Source organism: Pseudophryne corroboree, assembly GCF_028390025.1.
Source record: "Pseudophryne corroboree isolate aPseCor3 chromosome 6 unlocalized genomic scaffold, aPseCor3.hap2 SUPER_6_unloc_6, whole genome shotgun sequence".
Classification (NCBI taxonomy): Eukaryota; Metazoa; Chordata; class Amphibia; order Anura; family Myobatrachidae; genus Pseudophryne; species Pseudophryne corroboree.
This window is the reverse complement of record NW_026967607.1, coordinates 296018-307497: the sequence shown is the minus strand read 5'-3', so window position 1 is coordinate 307497 and position 11480 is coordinate 296018. Positions and strand designations below refer to the sequence as shown.

General features: G+C 43.5%; 1 protein-coding gene across 1 annotated transcript; it reads right to left on the bottom strand.

The window, feature by feature from the left end:
* Positions 1-223: 223 nt before the first annotated feature.
* On the bottom strand, positions 224-10192 carry LOC134985629 (LIM domain only protein 3-like). The gene is made up of 2 exons (XM_063950449.1): positions 9735-10192; positions 224-441 (listed from the first exon to the last, which is right to left on the bottom strand). The coding sequence occupies exons 1-2, from the start codon at positions 9781-9783 to the stop codon at positions 224-226; spliced, it is 267 nt and encodes an 88-aa protein (XP_063806519.1). The 5' UTR covers positions 9784-10192.
* Positions 10193-11480: the final 1288 nt, after the last annotated feature.

Here is an 11480-nt window from a genome sequence, read left to right as displayed (position 1 = left end):
AGGACACAGTATACAGTAGTTGTGTCTCTGGGTTATATAGTTACAGTAGTGCTTTGTGCTGGTCATACAGTAGAGGCCGGTGTTGGCCACAGTAATGAGACATATGAAGATGACTGTAGGTGATGGGTGGAAAGCTCTACTCTACGGCAGTAACCAGACACAACAGAGCAGCAGGTTACAGGGCAGGGACTGTGATACTCAGCAGATGATAATAGCCCAGGTCTTACCTCAAGTAGTCCCGTCGGCAAAGGATGAGGTTGGCTTTAGTGTATAAGGTGGAACCCACTTCTCCCAGCCGGCAGTCACAGCAGGCGCACTTCAGGCAATCTTCATGCCAGTACTTATCCAAGGCTTTTAGGAGGTAGCGGTCCTTAATCTTACGGTTGCAGCCAGCACAACCTTTCGGCTTGGTGTCTGGCTGGACTGAAAGCATTTGTATACCTGGGAGGAAAAAGAGACTTTTACTGTATGCGGTGTGACTTATACATAGAGCAATGTGCGTAACAGACATGTATACACCATGTAACTATATTACAGACATGTATACACCATGTAACTATATTATAGACATGTATACGCTATGTAACTATATTACAGACATGTATACACCATGTAACTATATTATAGACATGTATACGCTATGTAACTATATTACAGACATGTATACGCTATGTAACTATATTACAGACATATATACGCTATGTAACTATATTACAGTCATGTATACGCTATGTAACTATATTACAGACGTGTATACGCTATGTAGCTATATTACAGACGTGTATACGCTATGTAGCTACATTACAGACATGTATACGCTATGTAACTATATTACAGAATTACAAACATGTATACGCTATGTAGCTATATTACAGACATGTATACGCTATGTAGCTATATTACAGACATGTATACGCTATGTAACTATATTACAGACATGTATACGCTATGTAACTATATTATAGACATGTATACGCTATGTAACTATATTACAGACATGTATACGCTATGTAACTATATTACAGACATGTATACGCTATGTAGCTATATTCCAGACATGTATACGCTATGTAGCTATATTACAGACATGTATGCACTATGTAGCTATATTACAGACGTGTATACGCTATGTAGCTATATTCCAGACATGTATACGCTATGTAGCTATATTCCAGATGCGTATACGCTATGTAGCTATATTCCTGATGCGTATACGCTATGTAGCTATATTCCAGACGTGTATACGCTATGTAACTATATTACAGACGTGTATACGCTATGTAGCTATATTACAGACGTGTATACGCTATGTAGCTATATTACAGACGTGTATACGCTATGTAGCTATATTACAGACGTGTATACGCTATGTAGCTATATTACAGACGTGTATACGCTATGTAGCTATATTACAGACAAGTATACGCTATGTAACTATATTACAGACATGTATACACTATGTAACTATATTACAGACATGTATACGCTATGTAGCTATATTCCAGACGTGTATACGCTATGTAGCTATATTCCAGACGTGTATACGCTATGTAGCTATATTCCAGACGTGTATACGCTATGTAACTATATTACAGACGTGTATACGCTATGTAGCTATATTACAGACGTGTATACGCTATGTAGCTATATTACAGACATGTATACACTATGTAGCTATATTATAGACATGTATACGCTATGTAGCTATATTACAGACATGTATACGCTATGTAACTATATTACAGACATGTATACACTGTGTAGCTATATTACAGACATGTATACGCTATGTAGCTATATTACAGACATGTATACACTATGTAGCTATATTACAGACGTGTATACGCTATGTAGCTATATTACAGACGTGTATACACTATGAAGCTATATTACAGACATGTATACGCTATGTAGCTATATTACAGACATGTATACACTATGTAACTATATTACAGACATGTATACACTATGTAGCTATATTACAGACATGTATACACTATGTAGCTATATTACAGACATGTATACGCTATGTAACTATATTACAGACATATATACGCTATGTAGCTATATTACAGACATGTATACGCTATGTAACTATATTACAGACATGTATACGCTATGTAGCTATATTACAGACATGTACACACTATGTAGCTATATTACAGACATGTATATACTATGTAGCTATATAACAGACGTGTATACACTATTTATACAAGACAGGATCGTGCAGTGAGGTAAATGGCTCAGGAGACACATAATTTATGAGCCAAAGGGCTCATGTGGGGGCTCATGTGGGCATTATACACAGGTGCAGCAGTATATACATGTGGGCATTATACACAGGTGCAGCGGTATATATACATGTGGGCATTATACACAGGTGCAGCGGTATATACATGTGGGCATTATACACAGGTGCAGCGCTATATATACACATGTGGGCATTATAAACAGGTGCAGCAGTATATATACATGTGGGCATTATACACAGGTGCAGCAGTATATATACATGTGGGCATTATACACAGGTGCAGCAGTATATATACATGTGGGCATTATACACAGGTGCAGCAGTATATATACATGTGGGCATTATACACAGGTGCAGCAGTATATACATGTGGACATTATACATAGGTGCAGCGGTATATATACATGTGGGCATTATACACAGGTGCAGCAGTATATACAGGTGGACATTATACACAGGTGCAGCGGTATGTATATGTGGGCATTATACACAGGTGTAGCGGTATATACATGTGGGCAGGTGCAGCGGTATGTATATGTGGGCATTATACACAGGTGTAGCAGTATATACATGTGGGCATTATACACAGGTGCAGCAGTATATACATCTGGGTATTATACACAGGTGCAGCAGTATATACATGTGGGCATTATATACAGGTGCAGCAGTATATACATGTGGGCATTATATACAGGTGCAGCAGTATATACATGTAGGCATTATACACCGATGCAGCAGTATATTCATGTGGGCATTATACACCGATGCAGCAGTATATTCATGTGGGCATTATACACCGGTGCAGCAGTATATACATGAGGGCATTATACACAGGTGCAGCAGTATATACATGTGGGCATTATACACAGGTGCAGCGGTATACACATATGGGTATTATACACAGGTGCAGCGGAATATACATGTGGGCATTATACACAGGTGCAGCAGTTTACACATGTGGGCATTATACACAGGTGCAGCGGAATATACATGTGGACATTATACACAGGTGCAGCAGTATATATATATATATATATATATATGTGAGCATTATACACAGGTTTAGCTGTATATACTGCTGGAAATTTGGTGAGGTTTGATCACAGATGAGCAGAAAAAAATTGCCATAGACTTTTTACTTCAGAGTTTTGACTATAAAGATGATTAGAATAATACAAAGAAGATATTTATGATATATTCTTTGTATTTTTCATATACTTTATATAGTCAAAACTCTGGTGTATACATTAGTATGACAGGAAAGGCTTCTGCATGTCACTGATATTACAGCCATGTATAAGAACACTATATAGCTATATTTGAAACATGTATATGCTATATACTGTAGCTATATTACAGACATGTATACACTATCTCTCTCTCTCTCTCTCAATATATATATATATATTACAGCCACGTATACACTATATACCTGTAGTTATATTACAGCCATGTATACACTATATAGCTATATTACAGACATGCATATACTTTATGCTTATATATATTATTGCCATGCATACAATATATACACACACACACACACACACACACACACACACACACACATATATAAAAAAAGAAACACACATGTATACACTAGATATGTTACAGCTATGTATACACTATATACCTGTAGCTATATTGCAGACTTGTATACATAAACATGTATGCACTATATAGATATATATCATACATGTATACATTCTGTAGCTATATATAACAGATATGTACTGTATACACTATGTAGATAGATTATATTACAGACGTGTATACACTATGTAGATAGATTATATTACAGACGTGTATACACTATGTAGATAGATTACATTACAGACGTGTATACACTATGTAGATAGATTACATTACAGACGTGTATACACTATGTAGATAGATTACATTACAGACGTGTATACACTATGTAGATAGATTAGATTACAGACGTGTATACACTATGTAGATAGATTAGATTACAGACGTGTATACACTATGTAGATAGATTAGATTACAGACGTGTATACACTATGTAGATAGATTAGATTACAGACGTGTATACACTATGTAGATAGATTAGATTACAGACGTGTATACACTATGTAGATAGATTATATTACAGACGTGTATACACTATGTAGATAGATTAGATTACAGACGTGTATACACTATGTAGATAGATTAGATTACAGACGTGTATACACTATGTAGATAGATTAGATTACAGACGTGTATACACTATGTAGATACCGTATTTGCCGGCGTATAAGACGACTTTTTTGCCCTGAAAAACATGCCTCCAAGTGGGGGGGTCGTCTTATACGCCGGGTGCACTTCAGTTGGGATAGACATAGCTGCCATAGTGGCCTTACGATACTCGCCCGGTGCCCATAGTGGCCTCCCGATGCCCGCCCACCTCATTCTACATACCATCCAGTATCGCGCGGTATCCAGTACGGCCGCTGCGGGTCATCAGCGTGGCCCGCCCCTTGTCTACGCAGAGCACGCACATGCGGACTTGCGCACTAGTGCCAATTACAGGGAGATGCAGGGACTGGCCGGAGGCGCTGCGGTCGCGTTGTGGCCGTACAATGGTGACAATGACAGGTACTGTAATGGCACTAATACTAATACTAATGGCACTCATGTGAAACTGGTAACAATAAATGAACACAGGGGTATACTTTTATACATTTTACAATCTGATGTTCTTTTACGTTTTATTTGGTGTGTGGAAGGTGTGCGGAAGAGGGGGTAGTCTTATACGGCGAGTATATAACAAACTCTATATTTTGAGTGGAAATGTTGGGGGTCGTCTTGTACGCCCAGTCGTTTTATACGCCGGCAAATACGGTAGATTATATTACAGACGTGTATACACTATGTAGATAGATTAGATTACAGATGTGTATACACTATGTAGATAGATTAGATTACAGACGTGTATACACTATGTAGATAGATTATATTACAGACGTGTATACACTATGTAGATAGATTAGATTACAGACGTGTATACACTATGTAGATAGATTAGATTACAGACGTGTATACACTATGTAGATAGATTAGATTACAGACGTGTATACACTATGTAGATAGATTACATTACAGACGTGTATACACTATGTAGAGATATTATTTTACAGACGTGTATACACTATGTAGATAGATTACATTACAGACGTGTATACACTATGTAGATAGATTATATTACAGACGTGTATACACTATGTAGATAGATTATATTACAGACGTGTATACACTATGTAGATAGATTATATTACAGACGTGTATACACTATGTAGATAGATTATATTACAGACGTGTATACACTATGTAGATAGATTATATTACAGACGTGTATACACTATGTAGATAGATTACATAACAGACGTGTATACACTATGTAGATAGATTATATTACAGACGTGTATACACTATGTAGATAGATTACATTACAGACGTGTATACACTATGTAGATAGATTATATTACAGACGTGTATACACTATGTAGATAGATTATATTACAGACGTGTATACACTATGTAGATAGATTATATTACAGACGTGTATACACTATGTAGATAGATTACATAACAGACGTGTATACACTATGTAGATAGATTACATTACAGACGTGTATACACTATGTAGATAGATTACATTAGACGTGTATACACTATGTAGATAGATTACATTACAGATGTGTATACACTATGTAGATAGATTAGATTACAGACGTGTATACACTATGTAGATAGATTATATTACAGACGTGTATACACTATGTAGATAGATTATATTACAGACGTGTATACACTATGTAGATAGATTACATTACAGACGTGTATACACTATGTAGATAGATTACATTACAGACGTGTATACACTATGTAGAGAGATTATATTAAAGACGTGGACATGTAAGGAATCTATACAATCTGGGGACGTCACAATAGTTGCGGATAGTGTATATTGTGCGTTATTCTGCAGAGGAGTTGGGGGATTGTGTTCGGAGATTATAGCAGACAGTGTAACATTCTTGTTAAATGAAACAACAACAAAAATCTATTTCTCAGAATTCTACAAACAAGGAGATAAAATAATGATCTGCAGGGTAAGAGGAATCCTAATGACGAGGGGAGGTAAACAGCGGCTCTGTGAGGAGGCAGGGGTGAGCTTTTAATTGCCCGGATAGCTTTGTGAAGTCCCCCATGCCTGAGTGCCCCCATTATCCTCTTGTTCTGTGTCCCAGCAACAAAGTGTCAGCACAACAGCCTGAGAGACAAAGTGTGTCCCACACAACCTACAGAGCCTCCGAGTCCCCACGCATAGCAGCAGCTGCAGAGGGTGACCTACCTGTGTGGGGGTGAGGGGGTCACTCTACAAGAGACATTTGGGGTTCCACAGGGGTGGATTGCCAGGACAGCTATTCATGTGCATGCAGGGGACTGCAGACAAAAGCGCAGGCTCCACATTCTGTATTACCAGCCTGGACTGGGCCTAGGGGCTCGCTTCCCTCTGCTGACCGGCCGACAGCTTCCCTGCAGGCTACAGTCCCCTAAGGACTGACAATGCAAATACAGACCCCCAGATCTCGCCACTAACTCCTCCCCCTCCCCCTATTCTGAGCAATGGAGCTGGGAAGCAATGTGATCCCCCCTTCTCCCGTGCAGCTGCCAGGCTGAGAGACACTGACATTGCTCCACTCTTATCAGTTTAATTACTGTTACCATAGCAGCAAAGTGCAGCACTGGCCACCACACAAATACACAATTCACACGCAGGACCTGTGTGCATACAATGCGGTACACAATGCACTCATACACACAATCCACTGCCCTCAGAGACCCATATAGTACTACACACTGCCCTCAGAGACACACACACTGCCCTCAGAGACACACATACTGCCCTCAGAGACACACACAGTACACATATAGTACACACTGCCCTCAGAGGCACACACAGTACACATATAGTACTACACACTGCCCTCAGAGACACACACAGTACACATATAGTACTACACACTGCCCTCAGAGACACACACAGTACACATATAGTACTACACACTGCCCTCAGAGACACACACAGTACACATATAGTACTACACACTGCCTTCAGAGACACACACACTGCCCTCAGAGACACACACACTGCCTTTAGAGACACACACAGTACACATATAGTACTACACACTGCCCTCAGAGACACACACAGTACACATATAGTACTACACACTGCCCTCAGAGACACACACACTGCCCTCAGAGACACACACAGTACACATATAGTACACACTGCCCTCAGAGACACATACAGTACTACACACTGCCCTCAGAGACACACACAGTACACATATAGTACTACACACTGCCCTCAGAGACACACACAGTACACATATAGTACTACACACTGCCCTCAGAGACACACACAGTACACATATAGTACTACACACTGCCCTCAGAGACACACACAGTACACATATAGTACACACTGCCCTCAGAGACACACATAGTACACACTGCCCTCAGAGACACACACAGTACACATATAGTACACACTGCCCTCAGAGACACACACAGTACACATATATTACTACACACTGCCCTCAGAGACACACTCAGTACACATATAGTACTACACACTGCCCTCAGAGACACACACAGTACACATACAGTACTACACACTGCCCTCAGAGACACACACAGTACACATATAGTACTACACACTGCCCTCAGAGACACACACAGTACACATATAGTACTACACACTGCCCTCAGAGACACACACAGTACACATATAGTACTACACACTGCCCTCAGAGACACACACAGTACACATACAGTACTACACACTGCCCTCAGAGACACACACAGTACACATACAGTACTACACACTGCCCTCAGAGACACACACAGTACACATATAGTACTACACACTGCCCTCAGAGACACACACAGTACACATATAGTACACACTGCCCTCAGAGACACACACAGTACACATACAGTACTACACACTGCCCTCAGAGACACACACAGTACACATATAGTACACACTGCCCTCAGAGACGCACACAGTACACATACAGTACTACACACTGCCCTCAGAGACAAACACAGTACACATATAGTACACACTGCCCTCAGAGACACACACAGTACACATATAGAACACACTGCCCTCAGAGACACACACAGTATACATATAGTACACATTGCCCTTAGAAACACACAGACTGCCTTTAGAAACACACGGATACTACACACACTACACTAACACACCACACAGAACACATATAGTACACACTGCCCTTAGAAACACACACACAGTACATACTACTCAGACACACACAGTACACATTACACTAATACACCACACAGTACACATATAGTACACACTGCCCTTTGAAACATACACACACACACACACACACACACACACACACTACATATTACACAGACACACAGTACACATATAGTACACACTCCCCTCAGAGACACACACGCTGCCCTTACAAACACACAGATACTACACACACACACACACACACACACACACACACACACACTACACAGAACACATATAGTACACACTGCCCTTAGAAACACACACACACACAGTACATACTACACAGTACATACCACACAGACACACACACAGTACACATATAGTACACACTGCCCTTAGAAACACACACACATACTACACAGACACACACACACACACACACAGAGTACACACTACACTAACAAAAACACATATAGAACACACTGCTCTTAGAAACACACACATACTACACAGACACACACAGTACGCATTGCACTCAAAAAACACACATTACACATCACACACAGTACATATACTGTACAGTAGATACTGCACTTGGGAGACACAATACTCAGAGACATACTGTACATACACAGTAAACATAGTACACACTGCACTACACACACAGCACTCAGAGACACATACAGTACACACTGCACTCAAACACACATAGTACACACTGCTCAAATTAACACACATACACAATACACATATAGTGCATGCTGCTATCAGAGACACAAACACAGTACACACTACACTGACATACATACAGTACACACTGAACTCAGAGACACACATAGTACACACTGTGCGCAAACCCACACTTATACACAGTACACATATAGTGCATGCTGCTATCAGAGACACAAACACAGTACACACTACACACAGTATACGCTATCAGAGATATATTATGCACACCTACAATATACACTAAGACACACACACACTACACATATACGTACTGCTCTCAGAAACACACAGTACACTATACTCACATACACAAAGTACACATATACTGTAGTACACATTGCCCTCAGACACACACAACCCTCTGAGACACACACACACACACACACACACACACACACACACACACACACACACACACACACACACAACACGTACAGTGCTGTATTTACCTACCAAAACTTTTCTCCCTTTTGTGCATAGGGTGATGAGAGAAGCCCCTCATTGAGCAGCAGCTGAGGGTCCCTGTTTGGGAGCAGCTGGACGAGGCTATTGTTCCCCTGACACAATGTCACACACAGCCCGACACACTGTGCAGAGGACGCAGCGGAGGATGCAGCCACATGTCCCGCAGTAATCCTCTAATCCCGGCTCCCCGGCTGCTGCCTCCTCACAAATGGCTCTGATGGAGAGTGTCAGATGCAGCCAGTTCAGCACTGGGGGAGGGACAGCTCCCAGGCAGCGCTTCCAGGGGAAGGTCCCCAGCAATGGGCTGCCCAATCTATCCCAGCAGACGGGGGGATGATTAACCCCCACAGGCACCAGGAGCTGACCGACCTGGCTGCAGGCTGGGGGAGATACCAGGAGAAGGTGCGGGCTGGGGGAGATACCAGGAGAAGGTGCGGGCTGGGGGAGATACCAGGAGAAGGTGCGGGCTGGGGGAGACACCAGGAGAAGGTGCGGGCTGGGGGGAGATACCAGGAGAAGGTGCGGGCTGGGGGGAGATACCAGGAGAAGGTGCGGGCTGGGGGAGATACCAGGGGCTGGCTGCAGGCTGGGGGAGATACCAGGAGAAGGTGCAGGCTAGGGGAGATACCAGGAGAAGGTGCGGGCTGAGAAGGTGCGGGCTGGGGGGAGATACCAGGAGAAGGTGCGGGCTGGGGGGAGATACCAGGAGAAGGTGCGGGCTGGGGGGAGATACCAGGAGAAGGTGCGGGCTGGGGGGAGATACCAGGAGAAGGTGCGGGCTGGGGGAGATACCAGGAGAAGGTGCGGGCTGGGGGGAGATACCAGGAGAAGGTGCGGGCTGGGGGAGATACCAGGAGAAGGTGCGGGCTGGGGGAGATACCAGGAGAAGGTGCGGGCTGGGGGAGATACCAGGAGAAGGTGCGGGCTGGGGGAGATACCAGGAGAAGGTGCGGGCTGGGGGAGATACCAGGAGAAGGTGCGGGCTGGGGGAGATACCAGGAGAAGGTGCACGCTGGGGGAAATACCAGGAGAAGGTGCAGGCTAGGGGAGATACCAGGAGAAGGTGCGGGCTGGGGGAGATTCCAGGAGAAGGTGCACGCTGGGGGAGATAGCAGGAGAAGGTGCGGGCTGGGGGAGATAGCAGGAGAAGGTGCAGCCTGGGGGAGATACCAGGAGAAGGTGCAGGCTAGGGGAGATACCAGGAGAAGGTGCAGGCTGGGGGAGATACCAGGAGAAGGTGCAGGCTGGGGGGAGATACCAGGAGAAGGTGCAGGCTGGGGAAAATACCAGGAGAAGGTGCACGCTGGGGGAGATAGCAGGAGAAGGTGCGGGCTGGGGGAGATAGCAGGAGAAGGTGCAGCCTGGGGGAGATACCAGGAGAAGGTGCAGGCTAGGGGAGATACCAGAAGGTGCAGGCTAGGGGAGATACCAGGAGAAGGTGCGGGCTAGGGGAGGTACCAGGAGAAGGTGCGGGCTAGGGGAGATACCAGGAGAAGGTGCGGGCTGGGGGAGATACCAGGAGAAGGTGCAGGCTAGAGGAGATAGCCGATCTGGCTGCAGGCTGGGGGAGATACCAGGAGAAGGTGCGGGCTGGGGGAGATACCAGGGGCTGGCTGCAGGCTGGGGGAGATACCAGGAGAAGGTGCGGGCTGGGGGAGATACCAGGGGCTGGCTGCAGGCTGGGGGAGATACCAGGAGAAGGTGCGGGCTGGTGGAGATACCAGGGGCTGGCTG